This window comes from Ochotona curzoniae, unplaced genomic scaffold (assembly GCF_017591425.1).
Source record: "Ochotona curzoniae isolate NIBS_2020 unplaced genomic scaffold, NIBS_Ocur_1.0 contig_430, whole genome shotgun sequence".
Lineage (NCBI taxonomy): Eukaryota > Metazoa > Chordata > Mammalia > Lagomorpha > Ochotonidae > Ochotona > Ochotona curzoniae.
This window is the reverse complement of record NW_024466219.1, coordinates 29,374,558-29,389,953: the sequence shown is the minus strand read 5'-3', so window position 1 is coordinate 29,389,953 and position 15,396 is coordinate 29,374,558. Positions and strand designations below refer to the sequence as shown.

Genomic DNA, 15,396 nt, shown 5'->3' with positions numbered 1-15,396 from the left:
AGCAGGGAGCTGGGTGGGAAGTGGGCCAGCTGGGACACAAACTGGCACCCATATGGATACCAGTATATACAAGGCGAGGACTTCAGGCACTAGGCTACCACACCAGGTCCTGAAGTAAGTCTTAAACAAAATCAAAATTCCACCTAGGTACCAAGCTAGGTACAAAGTAGCCAGTAAGGCCTCTGTTTAATTCTAGTTTTAAGATCGCATACTTGACAAGATGTTATATACCTTTTATTGTTTGATTCTTAGATGAAGGCTTCTCACATTCCAGTATTCTCTCCACTTATTAAACACATACTCAAGTACTGCTGACCTTGCTAGTTCTTAATGGAGAAACAGGTTTGTTATGACTCTAGAAGTTACAACCTCAGGGGAAAACAAACACTACCTGTTTATAAAACAGTATGGTTAGGGCCAGGGACAAGTACTCTGCAGGTGCACAATGGCATCTGATGCCAGGGAGTTGGCATGGGTCACACAAGGCTGCTGTGAGTGCTGAGGGATAAACTAGATCAGGTTGGAAGCTACTGTGTGATGTCTTTTTTTTTTTTTTTTTGGAAAGTCAGATATACAGAGAGAAGGAGGAGAGAGAGGAAGATCTTCCGTTCAATGATTCACTCCCCATGTGGCCACAATGGCCGGTGCTGTGCCAATCCGAAGCCAGGAGACTCTTTCGGGTCTCCCAGGTGGGTGCAGGGTCCCAAGGCTTTGGGCTGTCCTTGACTGTTTTCCCAGGCCACAGCAGGGAACTGGATGTGAAGTAGAGCTGCCAGGATTAGAACTGGCGCCATATGGGATCCCGGGCATTCAAGGTGAGGACTTGAGCTGCTAGGCCAAGCCACCGGGCCCCAAGGCGAGGACCTTAACCATTACGCTATTGCACTGGGACCTACTGTGTGACTTCTTAGGACTGTTTTCAGCCTTCTTAACACCCATTTGCTGGATTTCCTTTATTTTTTTTTCCTAAGTTTTATTTATTTCAAAGACAGTGTTTCAAGACAGAGATCTTAATTTACTGGTTCACTCTCCAAATGGCTACAGTGGCCAGAACTGGGTCAGGCAGGAGCCAGGAGCTCTATCTGGGTCTACCACATAGGCGGCAGGGGCCCAAGTACTTGGCTCATCCTCTGCTGTCTTCCGGAGAGCTGGGTCTGAAGTGCAGCAGCCAGGCCCGAACCAGGCACTTACATGTGATGCCACCATCAGAGGCAGTGGTTTCGTCTACTACTGTGCCACTAGGTCAACCCTAGTAGTCCCCTCAGTGGTCAGGGTGTTGTTTTCTATTTTATGGAACTGCCTCATTACATTATACTAAATTAACCCGAGTGGCAAAGTTCAGGTAACCAGGACTGCCGGTGTAACAGCCATGATGTGAGAGCAACTATCTACCACCAGCTGCCACGGCAAAGAAAAGCTGTAAGACCGCTGCTGGAAATATTTAAAATGTATGTTTTTTTTTGTTGTTGTTGGAAAGGTGGAGAGACACATACCTTCTATCCACTGGTTGATTTCCTACGTGTTTGTAATGGCTGAAGCTGGGCCAGGCTAGAGCCAGCAGCCAAGAATTCCACTCAGGTCTCTCACACTGGTGGCCAGAACTCAAGTACCTGAGCCATCACCTACTGCCTCCCAGGCCTATTGGCTGAAAACTGGCTCAGGAGCACAGGCGGGACTCTACCCCAGCACGCCCATATGGGACGTAGGGGTCACTCGAGTGGCTTAACCTGCCGCAAGGCCTGTTCCTAGTCGAACTGCTTTGTGTGTCAACCTATCCAGAAAAATGGACATGTTAAGAGTTTATTTTCATTTTATTTGAAAGACAAGAGATAGAAAAAGGGGGAAAGGTGGAGGAAGAGAAAGAGAAAGTGAAAGAAAAAGAACAAGATAAAAAGGAATCTTCTATCTGTTGATTTACTGCCCTATGAGCTGGCAATAACTAGGATGGGGCCAGGCCAAAGCCAGAGCCTGGAACTCAAGGAAGGTCTCGCATGGGAGCGCAGGGATGCCACCTCCCAGGGCAGACAGGAAGCAAAGGACTGGGGACTTAACTGCTGCACCAAGTCCCTATTTCCTTACTCAGGTCTTTCAGAAATTTTTATTTTGGAAGAAGTTTTAAATTAAAATTTAAAATTATACTGGCAACCAGTATCCAGGTTACCATATAATACAGTGTAAAGATGGCAAAAATGCAACAAATACTAATATACAGTGATTAATAGCTCAATTTATTAGCTGTTTTAATAAAGTAAAATAATATACTAGAAATAAGCTTATGCTTACAAAATGACAGACATGAGTGAAAACATCCTCAGTGACAACACACAACGGCCAGCTTTCCTGGAAGCGAAGCTGAGGGCATGAGATAAAGGCTGACTGTGGAAGGCCAGCTTAGCTTCTGCACATCGCGGACGCTGCTCAGCCACTGCACTGTGCCCGCACGCCGGGCGTGGCAGTGTGCAATGCCATTCGTCGGGCCTCCCCGAGGTTCCGGGAGGAAGCGCTCTGGCTGCGCTGCCCTCAGTCCAACTTCTCCTGCCCGTCTGGGTGTCTCTTCATTCTTGAGTAGGGACTTATTGTATCATCCATTACAAAGTCATACAGTACTTTTATCCAAGAATTGTAGTGGGGCAGGTTGTCATAGTACTCAGCTGCTATTTTCCTCACCTAGAAGGGAAAAGCAGAGTGTGACTGGGACCAATGTTTGTGGAAAAGGGAAACCTAGACAACAGTCCCACCATCCCTACCTACCTCCACACACTGCCCCCCAAAACCCCCAGAGACACAATCACTCACCCACCACCCCCATTGCTGAGAAGGGAAACCTAGACTCATCACCCCTACCTACCTACCTAAACACACACACACACACACACACACACACACAAACACACCCACCCACCCACCCACCCACCAACTCCCACCACTACCTCCCCCACCAGCAATTAAAGAAGCCCAGAAAAACCAGCTGTATTTCAAAAGTTGAATACACTTGACCCTTAGGGTCATTAATACCCATCAAGCGCTGACGGACTAAATTCAATTATCTTGACCTTATTAAAGTACATACTGCACACATGCCATTGTGGGATGTAAAGCTATCACCTGATCTCTTCCACTAAAAACCTTACAAATACTAGTAAATTATTACGGCATGGTGATTAGAGAGAATTTAAGCATTTGTCAAGCATACAGTACTGCTATCTCAATTTGAAAGCATTTTAAAAAAATGACTACTGTTGGTTTTACTAAAAAGCAAAAGTAGTTAGTGCTGAGTAACAGTAACAGCTCTGGCCTGATCAGAAATGTGCTTTAAAAACAATTCTTGTGAGTGCCAAAAAACAAAAATGGCAAAAAATAAACAGCAAGAAAAATAAAAGTTCAGATCCTGAGTAAGTACCCAATTTTAAGTTGGACCTTCAAGACTAAAAATACATTATCACGAGAATCATGATGGTGGAATAGGACACGTTTAAACGGACGGAGAAACATTTATCAGGATGAAGCAGAGAAGACACATTCCAGGAAATAGGAAAGGACAGAACAACAGCAGAGGGGTACCTGGAGACTGACACAGGAAAGCAGCGGGCACAGCAGTGTGGTGTTGCAGTGACTGATACTCCAGCAGCATTCAGCAAACAGCGATCTGAACTCCACCAGCAACCAGGTGGGAAGGGACTTTGACTGGGAGCTTGGGAGGTGAACCCAGACAAAGAACTGTCCGTCCTACTGGTCCGTTTGATCTGACCAGGGGCAGAGACAGAGCAGCAGATCCCAGATGGGCTTGCGAGAACAGCGTGGATTTCATAGCCCAGTCAGCTACCTAGTGCTGAATTGTGCGCCATTTTGCCTAAGGAGGCAAAGGCAAGGGGAAGGACTGAGCACACACTGAGCTGGGACTGAACTCATTTCTGACTCAGTGACCTGCAGCAATGTGGCATTCTACAGGTTCCACCCAAGACAGGTCTGTGCAGCCCTCAGCCCTGACGGCCAACAGATCAAAAACTCTAGTAGTGGCACGTCAGGAACCATTTTGCACACTGTGGCAAAAGCTTTACGACTGCAGAGGACAACAGTGAACTGTGCATGTGCTGAGCTCCTGAGAACTCACTGAGGTCCGTGGACTGCACAGGTCCTGCAGGAAAATAATACCGACTGTGGCATCATACAGGTCAAAATAGGTCTGTGCGACACCCAAAGCCTAATGTCCAACAGGTTTTGGCAAGAGCAGCACCAGCAACAACCTAGCTATACAGGACACCTGGTGTCTCCCTAATCCTGGGACCTGCTCCAACTGGAAGTGGGAGAAAGGTTGTACAGACAACGGTGCAGCCTCAGCACGGTATCACAGGAGGTGGAGATTGGTGAGCCAGGAGTTGGGGCTACAGAGTTCTTTGTGGAAATCTAACGTAAGAACCCAGACCTGGAACTCGCTGGAGGGAGTGGCACAATTGGCTGCAAGCAGAGTTGTGTACCAACTGCAATAAGTAAAATCAAACTGTAGACTTGTGGTGACACAGCTTAGAAACCTGCTCCAAGAAGACTCTGCTAACCAGAAGTGCAATGACCAAGAGCAAAAGAATAGACAAAGGCACAATGAATATTACTGAAAACTTCCCTGCAAAGGAGCAAAACACTATGCCAACCTCAGAGTTAACTGAGGAAGACATCGAGAATATGGGGGACATAGAATTCAGAAAACTCACTTTAAAGCTTCTGATCAACAATGAAAAGCACATACAAGAATTCAAAGAATTTAAGGAATGTTTTACACAAGCAATAGCAGCAATAAAGCAAATCAAGGCTGATATATCAGAAATGAAAAACACAGTAGAACAAATTAAAAGTATAGTGGAGAGTCTCCAAAATAGAATGAAGCAAGCAGAAGAAAAAAAATCTCAAAATTGGAAGATATTTTCTGTCATCAGGGAGAAGCAAACAAAAAGCTGGAAGCAGAGCTGGATCAGGCCAAAAGAAAGTACTCAAGAATTGAAAGACACTATTAAGAGGCTTAATATAAGAGTTATGGGAGTCCCAAAAGGTGCAGAAAGAGAAAATGATTTTACAAATATATTTAAAGTAAAATTCTTCCATAGTAAAGAAAAGTTAAAAGAATTTGCCTCTTCCAAACCTGCCCTACAAATGATACTTCAAGATGTTCTCTTGACAGAGAAGAGAAATAGCACCTACCAAAACCAAAGGCAAATGTGAAATGACAACAGAGGACTAAACCCATGAACAACCCATTCCTAAAATGACAGAACCAAAAACCCACCCATACATATTAACCCTGAATGTAAATGGCTTAAACTCAATCAAACGTCATAGATTAGTGGACTGGATTAAAAAATCAGCAGAAACTATATCGCATGGATTTTGCTGTTTTCTGTTAATTCTATCTCTTCAAAACAGTTTCTTCTGATTAAATTCTTCACTGACTCAGATTATACAGTAGCATCATTTTCTGCAAGAAGGTTCTGGATTTTCACATGTTCAGCTACACGTTAGGCACTTAGTAGCATGTTATTTAACTTCATGGTGTTAATTTCTTTTATCTTCCTGATGTTGATTTTGTTTTGTGGCTTTTCATTTAAGGGGATGTATAGTTATAGTAGCTGTATAATGGAGATTATCATATCTAGTAACATGTTATTTAACTTCATGGCGTTGTAAATTTCTATTTTTCGGACCCAGCGTGGTAGCGCAGTGGTTGAGGTCCTCGCCTTGCATGCCTGGGATGCCATATGGCCACTGGTTCTCTACCCAGCAGCCCCTCTTCCCATCCAGCTCCCTGCCTGTGGCACGGGAAAGCAGTTGAGGATGGCCCAAGGCTTTAGGAAGAGGCTCCTGGCTTCGGATCGGCATAGCATCGGCCCTTGCACTCACTTGGGGAGTGAATCATCGGATGGAGGATCTTCCTCTCTGTCTCTCCTCTCTGTATATCTGCCTTTCCAATTGTCTCTCCTCTCTGTATATCCTCTCTTTATTTATTTATTTTTTTATTGGAAAGGCGGATATACTGAGAGGAGAGACAGAGAGGAATATCTTCCGTCCGATCATTCACTCCCCAAGTGAGCGCAACGGCCGGTGCTGCGCCGATCTGAAGCCAGGATTCAGGAACTTCTTCCGGGAATCCCACACAGGTGGAGGGTCCCAAGGCTTTGGGCCGTACTCGACTGCTTTCCCAGGCCACAGGCAGGGAGCTGGAAGGGAAGTGGGGCTGCCGGGATTAGAACCGGCGCCCATATGGGATCCCGGGGCGTGCAAGGCGAGGACCTTAACCACTTGCGCCACCGCGCAAGGCGAGGATTTTAGCCACTAGGCCACACTGCTGGGCCCTGGACCCATAAGTTTTAACTTTTCATTTAAAAGATATTAAAACCGATAATGTGTATTTTAAAAAAAGTTCCAAAATTGAATAGTAATGGCTGGACAACTCTGGTTATACAAAAACCATTGGTACTGTATTATTTTTAGATTTATTTATTTGAAATGCAGAGATACAGAACCACAATGGTCTTTCATCTACAGTTCACTCCCCAAATGGCCACAAGACCCATGGTTGGGCCAGGCCAAACCAGGAGCCCAGGATTCCCTCTGAGTCTCCTATGGGGGTGGCAGGACCCAATTGGGTCCTTCCTCACTGGCCTTCCCAAGTGCTTTGCAAGGAAGCTGGATTGAAAGTGGAGAGCGGGGGCCAGGCATGGTGGCCTAGCAGCTCAAATCCTCACCTTGAACGTTCCAGGATCCCATAGGGGCACTGGTTCTAATCTCGGCAGCTACACTTCCATTTGACTCCCTGCTGGTGGCCTGGGAAAGCAGTAAAGAACAGCCCAAAGCCTTGGGACCCTGCACCCATAGGAGAGACCCGGAAGGCACTCCTGGCCTCAGATGGGCGCAGCTCTGATCATTGCAGCTACTTGGGGAGTGAACCAGCAGGTGGAAGATCTTTGTCTCTCCTTTTCTTTGTAGATCTGCCTTTCCAATAAAAAATAAATCTTTAAAAAAATTTTCTTTTTATTTAGGAATGCAGACAGACACAGAATCCCTATCCACTAGTTTATTTCCCAGATGCATGTTAGCAGCAACTAGGGTAGGCCAGAGCCAAGAGCTCAGAACTCAACCAAGGTTTCCCACTTTGGTGACTGGGACCCCAGGACGTGACCCATCACCTGCTCTCTCCCAGGATGTGCATTAGCAGGGAGTTGGAATCAGGAATTGAGCTGGGACTTGAACCCCAGCACTCTGATAACTGGGTGTGGGCATCCCACTGTATCAAACATCGGGATAGACATTAATTCAGTTGCAGTACAAGAAGATAGGGAATAGAGTGGGACATGAATTGTCACTGACATACTATGGGTCTCTTAAGTCTAAACTGAATGAGTGTTTTAGTTCTGGAATTGTTGAAGCAAATTACAAATATAATTATATGATTTATGTTGGGAATTTTTTCTTTTTTATTGGAAAGGCAGATTCTACCCGCTGGTTTACTTTCCAAGCAACTGCAATGGCCGGACCTGAGCCAATCCAAAGCCTGAAGCCAGGAGCCTCTTCCAGGTCTCCCACGCGAGTGCAGGGTCCCAAAGCCTTGGGCTGTCCTCGACTGCCCTCCCAGGCCACAAGCAGGGAGCTGGATGGGAAGTGGAACAGCTGGGATACAAACTGGTACCATATAGGATCCCGGGGGATGCAAGGCAAGCCACTACACTATTGTGCTGGGCCCAGGAAAATTTCTTAAATGGAGACTGGCTTTCACCTTAAACCATAAACCCTTGAGCAAATAAAAGTGAATGTCCCTTGTTACAGAAAAAGCAAAGTCTGCAGACTCTATTCAGGCCAGCGACTGGGCAGAAAGACAAGAGGTGCCAAGCAGCTATGTGCTTGCACTGCATTACACAATGCTTTCCAAGTGTCTCTGGACAGCTGTATGTCTTTTCCTCCAAATATTTTACTCTGCAAAATGTCAAATATGCCAAAGTCAAAAACATAATAGAATGAACTCATATGCCCATTTCCTGTTTCACAAATTAGCAAGAATCCAATACACTTTCTAATGTACACACATACCTCCCACAGAATTCCTAAGTTGTGGCTAAGACCCTGGTTGAGATGCCCACACCCTGTGTGTGCATTTGCTATCCACCTGTGGCCCTCAGTTCCAGTTTCCAGCTAATGTAGACTGGGAGGAGCAATGTTGACTCAAGTTATTGGGTTCCTGCCATCCACCTTGGGACACCCAGCCTGAATTTCAGTTCCCAGCTTTGACCTGGCCCAGCTCTGGCTGTCATGAACAAGTGTCCCTCAAGTAAATACCTTCTTAAAAAATTAATCTCTTACTTTTGGTGCACACTTATTTGAAATCTATACATAGTTTTTTACTGCAATGTAAGATATACAGAGAAGAGCATAGACAGAGAGGAAGATCTTCTGCCGATGATCCACTCACTAAGTGAGTACAACGGCTGGAGTTGAGCAAATCTGAAGCCAGGAGTCAGGAGCTTCTTTTGGGTCCCCCATGTGGGTATAAGGTCCCAAGGCTTTGGGGCCGTCCTCGACTGCTTTCCCAGGCCACAAGCAGGGAGCTGGATGGGAAGTGGAGCTGCCAGGATTAGAAATGGCACCCATATGGGATCCCAGTGTTTTCAAGATGAGGACTTTAGCCATTAGGCCACTGCACCGAGCCCTACATCAAGTTTTTGTAGATTCCTTTTAAGAAGGGATTTTTTTTCTTCACTTGAAAGGTTGAGAGAGGGCCTGGCGCGGTGGCCTAGCAGCCAAAGTCCTCACCTTGAACATGCCAGGATCCCATATGGGCGCCAGTTCTGATCCCGGCAGCTCCACTTCCCATCCAGCTCCCTGCTTGTGGCCTGGGAAAGCAGTTGAGGACAGCCCAAAAGCTTTGGGACCCCGCACCTGCGTGTAGGAGACCCAGAAGAAGTTCCTGGATCCTGGCTTTGGATCAGCACAGCATCAGCCGTTGCACTCACTTGGGGAGTGAATGATTGGACGGAAGATCTTCCTCTCTGTCTCTCCTCCTCTCTGTATATCTGACTTTGTAATAAAAATAAATCTTTAAAAAAAAAAAAGATGCTAGAGTTGCAGACGGTGGCTTAAATTGTGACACCACAACACCACCCCTTGAGAACTTTTGTGGTACTAGAAACTGAGGTTCACTTACTCTGCAGATCAGTTATATAGGGCATCTATAATTGATAATAAACCAATGCTACAAATTTTGGCCAAGTCCATTCCGTTTATCAGAGATGAAAGTTACAGGAGCTGTTGCTTACTTCACTTGATCTTAGCCAAAAGGCCGAGAAGCGATTGTGTTGCTTACTTCAAAGAGAAATTTAGTTTTCCACTCCTGAATTACTTTATGACTTAGCCACTGTTAAACCTTAAGTGTAACTACTAAGCTTACGAATCCAAGAGCATGAACTCTGTGTGTAAAATTAGGCTGGTCAAAGCAGTAAATTCTTGCTTCTTTTTTTTAAAAGTTTTAATTTACTTGAAAGGCAGAACAACAAGGAAGGGAAGGTGAGAGAGGGAGAGGAAAGACACACAACTTGAATCTACTGGCTTACTCTTCAAACATCCACAACATCCGGGGCTGAAGCCAGGTCCAAACCAGGAGCAGGGACTTCATCCTGGTCTCCCACACAGGTGGTAGCAGCTTCAGCACTTGGCTGTTCAGCTGTTTTCCCAGGCACTTTAGCAGGAAGCTGGCTCGGAAGTGGAGCAGCCAGGACTGGAGCAAGCAGTCCAGCTTAACCTGTTGCTGCAGCTTAAGACTATCAGTTCCCCCCCACCTTTGTTATTGATGAGCCACACAGCCTGACGACAGACACTAGATTCCTTTCAAAATGAGGTCAAGACTGATGCTGACTGCCTACCAACAGAGATTAAAAATAGGTATCAAAAACTTTACTTACCAGTGGAAGATTTTTTCCAGGGATGTTGGGGAAGTCATGATGCTCGTTATGATAACCCACGTTGAAGGTAAGTAAATTCAGAGGCCCGTAATACGAGTAAGTTTCATATCCCTTTAAGAACATGTAATGTTCAGCTATAAAATGTCCAGAAATTGGGTGTAAACCCAGGCCGAGTAGGGACGCTGCCAACATGTACACTAGTGACTTAATTCCCAAAAAGTAGTAAATCAGAATGTCAAAAGTGATCTGGACGACAGTATTGATGATTTCCAGATATGAAATTGGTTTGGGATTGATGAAGAGGGGCCGGAAAGCATAAAAGAGGGGCTGAAGAATAACCCAGAACAATTTCCTCAAAGTGGTACAGAAGAACCAGCCCTCAAAGTCAGTGGGGATGTCCACATCGATGCCGTCGGCTCCCAGGTAGCGATGATGGTCCATGTGGTACCTCTTAAAGGAGACAGAGTACGGGACTCCAATGGGCAGGTTAGCAAGCATTCCAAACCAGCGGTTCCGCAAGGCTTTGTAGTTGCCAAAGGCGATATTGTGGGAAATCTCGTGAATAGCCAGAGTCATTGAGTGGTTAACACAGCTGCCGAAGACGTAGGCCCAAAATATGACCCACTTCCAGTCCAAGTCCTTCACTAAGTAAAACGACAGCAGCTGGGTGAGAAGCATCATGATTACAATCCATATCAGGTTGTGATCCGGCTTCATCAAGGATTTTATCTCTGGATACTTTGCTGTGACAAGACAACAACCAAGTATCAGCAACTGAGAAAAGCACATCAGAATTCAATAGTTTTAAAATTTAAATTCCCGCTACCTAAAACTTTATTAAATATCTAACGCAGGAGTTTATTCTGCTAGTACAATCATGAAATACAACTGTCAAGCAATTTGAGAATTTATGCAGGAAAAACTCAACTTCAAAATCTATGAATTCCACATTGTATTGAATTCAAACGTTATTTCCATGCTTAATTAAATGAAGGTCCAGCATCGTTACATTTTGGAGGTATACGAAAATCATGAAACTTATATTCACAGCTCTTCAGACAAGTCAATCTGCTTCGAGTAATTCTGTACCAAACTTAGGCAAAGTTGTTCTAATCTGTAAAAATCAGTATTACACAGGTGGTAACATAATCAAAGGAGGAACACTGAGTGTATCCAGCCGCTCAAAGGAGGGAGGTGCTAACATACGCTACAACACACAACACGGAAGAACCTTAAAGGCAAAGAAGCCAGTGTCAACATATTATATAATTATATGCATATCAAATGTCCAGATTAGGCAAAATGGCACTGAGACTGATTATCAACATGCAAAGCAATGAAACTGCGTCCTCTCCTTACAGCATACACAAAAATTAACGCTAAATGGATCGCTGCCTTACACAGAAGAAAACTATGACACCCATAAGATGTTGAGAAACTGGAGCCTTCATCCGTCACTGTTGGAAATGTGAAATGGTGCAGCAGCTTCAGGAAACAGTCGGGAGCTCCCCCTTGCAGTCCTACTCCAAGGCGTCCACTCAAGGGAAGTGAAAACACGGTATTTGCAGCCGAATGCTCCCAGCAGCATTACTCACAAGAGATAAAAACAGGAAACTCCCAAGTGCTTATCAACTGATGAATACATAAAATGGTGGTGTCTGCGGCCACCAACAGGAAGGAGGTACTGATACACACCACAGCATGGGCGACTCTTAAAGCAAAAGCAGCCAGTTTAAAAAAAAAAACACATTATAGGACTTCACCCATCAGATGTCAGGAATGGGCAAACCTCTGTAGACAGGAAGTTCGTCAGTGGTTGTCTAGAACAAGGGTGACAGGAGGCGACATGACCCCACTCACTAATGGGTACAGGGTATCTTTTCTGGGACAATGAAATGTTCTAAAATTAACTGGTAATTATAGTTGCATAACTGTGAAGGTAGTAAAAAAACCATCAAAATGTACACTTGAAGCAGGTAAGTTGTGAATTGTGTCTCAATATACCTGTTAAATAAGGTATTTCCAAATGTTCCAAAATACAATTAAAGGGCCTAGCATCATAGCCTAATAGCTAAAGTCCTCACCTTGCACGTCTATGAGCCGATATGGGCACCAGCTCATATCCCAGCAGTCCCACTTCCCATCCAGCTCCCTGCCTATGGCCTAGAAAAGCACTCGATGACGGCCCAAAGCCTTGGAACCCTGCACCTGTGTGGGAGACCTGGAAGAAGCTCCTGGCTTCGGATTGGCTCAGCTCCGGTCGTTATGGCTACTTGGGGCAGTGAACCAGTGGATGGAAGATCTTCCTGTCTTTCCTCCTCTCTGTATATCTGCTTTTCCAATAAAAAAAAAAAATCTTTATATAAAATAAAAGTGATTTGTATGTTATTAAAAAAATACAATTGAGGGCCCGGTGGCATGATGCAGTGGTTAAGCTCCTCGCCTTGCACGCCCGGGATCCCATATGGGTGCCGGTTCTAATCCCGGCAGTCCCTCTTTCCATCCAGCTCCCTGCCTGTGGCCCGGGAAGGGAGTCAAGGACGGCCCAAAGCTTTGGGAACCTGCACCCGCGTGGGAGACTCGGAAGAGGCTCCTGGCTTCGGATCGGCACAGCATCGGCCGTTGCGCTCACTTGGACGGAAGATCTTCCTCTGTCCTCTCTGTATATCCGCCTTTCCAATAAAAATAAATCTTTTAAAAAAATACAATTGAAAAGCCTATTTTGGTGAAAAATCCCTGGAAATCTGTGCATATAAGGAGTCTTGTAAAAAAGATTGTGGGAAAAACTGCACATGGATTTCCAATTCTTTCTGCCCCCAAATAAGGTTGCTTTTTAATTTCACTTGCCAGGAATATTTTCAAGTGTCATCATACTTTCTCCCTGTGTCAGCAGTAAAAGAAGCCCTCCGTGGGCTGGAGCCATGTCATTGCAGTTAGGCCCTCACCTGGAGCACCGGCATCCCACATGGGCGCTGGTTCAAGTCCCAGCTGCTCCACTCCAGTCAAGCTCCCTGCTAATGCACCTCAAAAAGCAGTGGAGAATGGCCTACGTGCTTGGGGGCCCCAGCATGAAGTTCCCCACTTCAGACAGACCCAGTTCTGCTACTATGGCCATTTGGGGAGAGAATCAGTGGATAGAAGGTCTGTGTTTCTTTGTCTCTCTTTAACTTGGTCTTTCAAATAAAAATAAATAAATAACTCTTGAAAATATGATTGAGGGGTAGGCAATGCAAGTTAAGGTGCTGCTTGCTGTGTCAGCATCCCATATGGGCACCTATTATACTTGTGATCCAGGTCCCTGCTACTTGCTAATGGCACTGAGAAGGCAGTGGAAGATGGTCCACGTGCTTCCACCTCCCTTGCACTCACACGGAGACCTGGATGAAGCTCCAAGGCTCCTGGCCTCTGCCTCACCCACCCCAGTTGTTTCAGCCATTTGGGGAATAAACCATCAAATGGAAAACCCTGGCTCTCCCCAAGTCTGCCTTTCCAAGAAAAAAAAAAAAATCCATGATTTAGAGAGTCAAATCCAGATTTGAATCTTCCACTTGGTATTTCCTCTTAAGTTCTTAGTTCATCTTATGAAATAGATACCAACCTAGTTAAACCAAGAGGGAAGATGAAATTGGGCAATGTTTGTAAAGTACTCAATACAATACCCAGCACGCACATCATTAAGCTAAGCAGGGAGGGGCGGGAGTTTGGCAAGTGACTAATGAGCGACCAGTGGAAAGCCTGCCTTCCCAAACTGGAGCTCCCAGGTTGAAGTCCCAGGTCAGATTCCAGCCTCCGGCCACTGTGCCCGTTATGGCTCAAGGAGGCATCCAGTGGACAGCAGGTGATGGTTCGTGGCCTTTGAAACCCCTGCCACTCACGTGGGAGACCTGGATGAAGTGCCTGGCTCCGGGCTTCCAAAAGGCCCAGGCCCTGGCTGTGGCCAGCATTTGGGGAGCGAAACAGCAAAGGAGATATGTCATTTTTTTCCTTTAACCTTTCAAATAAATAAGAATAACCAGGGAGGGAATACAAGAACTGTAAACACACAGGGAGTTAGCCAAGGCCTAGTGTAGGGCCAAAGGCCCTAAGTCAGCAGACGACACCACAGTAGCTTCCCTATGAGACAAAGTCATCCGTATTGCAGTCTTTTCCACTACAAACCGGGATGCAGCAGGAACACTCCCGAATCTGCCCTTCCTGTGTCCCAGGCTGGTCAAGGGGACACCAGAGGTGTGCACACACCCGCATCATGTCCCCTGGTGGGTCACAGGGAATGGACCAGCACCCTGCCTGCATTTTGACTCAGAACAGGCCCTGCGTGGGCCCGGGGATGCCCGAGAACCACGCCCTGCCTAGCACGCTCCGGCAGCGGAAAAAACGGCACCCACACAGGATCCCCGGACGGGCCGGCCCGGGCGTCCGTCCCCAGCCGGAGGGGGCCTCGCCCAGTCGGCCAGCGGGGGGTGGCAGGGACGCCGAGCCCCGGGGACGCGCCTGCGCCTCTGCGCGGAAGGACCGAGGCCGCGCGGGGAGGACGTGCCGGCACGCATCCCTCCCCTCCCCCCGGCCGGCCCGCACCGGGCCCCGGCGAGTCCCTCGCGGTCGGCCGGCCGGTGGCTGGCCGGCGGGGTGGAGCTGGCAGCGGCAGCGGCGCCGCAGGGCGCGGGCTGGAGAAGGAGTCTCCAGCGCCCCGGGGCCACCGCCAGGGCCTGCGCGCCAAGAGCGCGCCCCCGAGGCGAGAGGCCGCGCTCGCACATAACGGGGCGCCGGCCGGACCTCACCTAGGATCTCCCGGCGCCGATCGGCGTGGGGCTGGTCGGTGTAGACCCACTCGAAGTCCTCCCGCGAAACGCGGCTCCCCATGGCGGCGGCGGCTCGCGGACGCGCTCCGGACTCTCGCTCCCGGCCGGCTCTTCCGAGGTGGCAGCAGCTCCCGCGGCTCGGGTCTGCTCGGGCGGGCGGAGCGGCTGAAGAGACCGAGGCCGGGGTGGGGCCTCGCGAGGCCCCACCCCGGCCCCGCCCCGCCGTCCGGCCCCGCCCCCGCCGGCGGTCGCTGAGGGGTGGGCTCGCGGCGCCGGGAGACCCCGACGTGAGGCGGCCCTTCCGCGGCTCCGGGGACGCGGGGTGCTGGGCTCGGCTCTCTCGGCGCTTGGGGGTTCCTGGGCACCCCAGCACCCTCAGAGAAGAACGAAGGAAGGAAGGAAAGAAAAGGCCCCGCGTAGATAAGGCAGCGGCCTCAGCGCCTGCGGGACTGAGGGGCCGGGGATGGCTGCAGTCCACCGCGTCACGAGGATCCTGGGCTGGGATCCGTGGCAGCTAGCCCAGGCTTTGTTAAATTTTTTTAAAAGCAAATTACTCATTGAGCTATTTTTTGGGGGGCTGCCTTCTAGAATTAATACCGCAGGAAAGGAAAAAAAATGTAAAAAGTGCGCAGCGTGTAGTAATTAAAAGCTAATCAAGAGGA

At 47.6% G+C, this 15,396-nt stretch overlaps 1 protein-coding gene across 2 annotated transcripts; it reads right to left on the bottom strand.

Annotated features, from left to right (window-relative positions):
• Window positions 1–2,207: 2,207 nt before the first annotated feature.
• Window positions 2,208–14,879, bottom strand: DEGS1 (delta 4-desaturase, sphingolipid 1). Of its 2 annotated transcripts, none has more exons than XM_040985749.1 (3): window positions 14,714–14,879; window positions 9,936–10,678; window positions 2,208–2,667 (listed from the first exon to the last, which is right to left on the bottom strand). In XM_040985749.1, the coding sequence occupies exons 1-3, from the start codon at window positions 14,793–14,795 to the stop codon at window positions 2,521–2,523; spliced, it is 972 nt and encodes a 323-aa protein (XP_040841683.1). In that variant the 5' UTR covers window positions 14,796–14,879; the 3' UTR covers window positions 2,208–2,520. The 2 variants fall into 2 exon arrangements, with proteins under 2 accessions (XP_040841683.1, XP_040841684.1); XM_040985750.1 differs by lacking the exon at window positions 14,714–14,879 and adding an exon at window positions 11,336–11,498.
• Between the last annotated feature and the right edge of the window lie 517 nt (window positions 14,880–15,396).

Coding starts and splice junctions, on each gene's coding strand:
- DEGS1 (XM_040985749.1), bottom strand. CDS start 14,795: ATGGGGAGCCGCGTTTCGCGGGAGGACTTCGAGTGGGTCTACACCGAC. Junction 10,679..14,713: donor TCGGCGCCGGGAGATCCTAG/GTGAGGTCCGGC, acceptor GTCTTGTCACAG/CAAAGTATCCAGAGATAAAA. Junction 2,668..9,935: donor CTGGAAAAAATCTTCCACTG/GTAAGTAAAGTT, acceptor TTTCCCTTCTAG/GTGAGGAAAATAGCAGCTGA.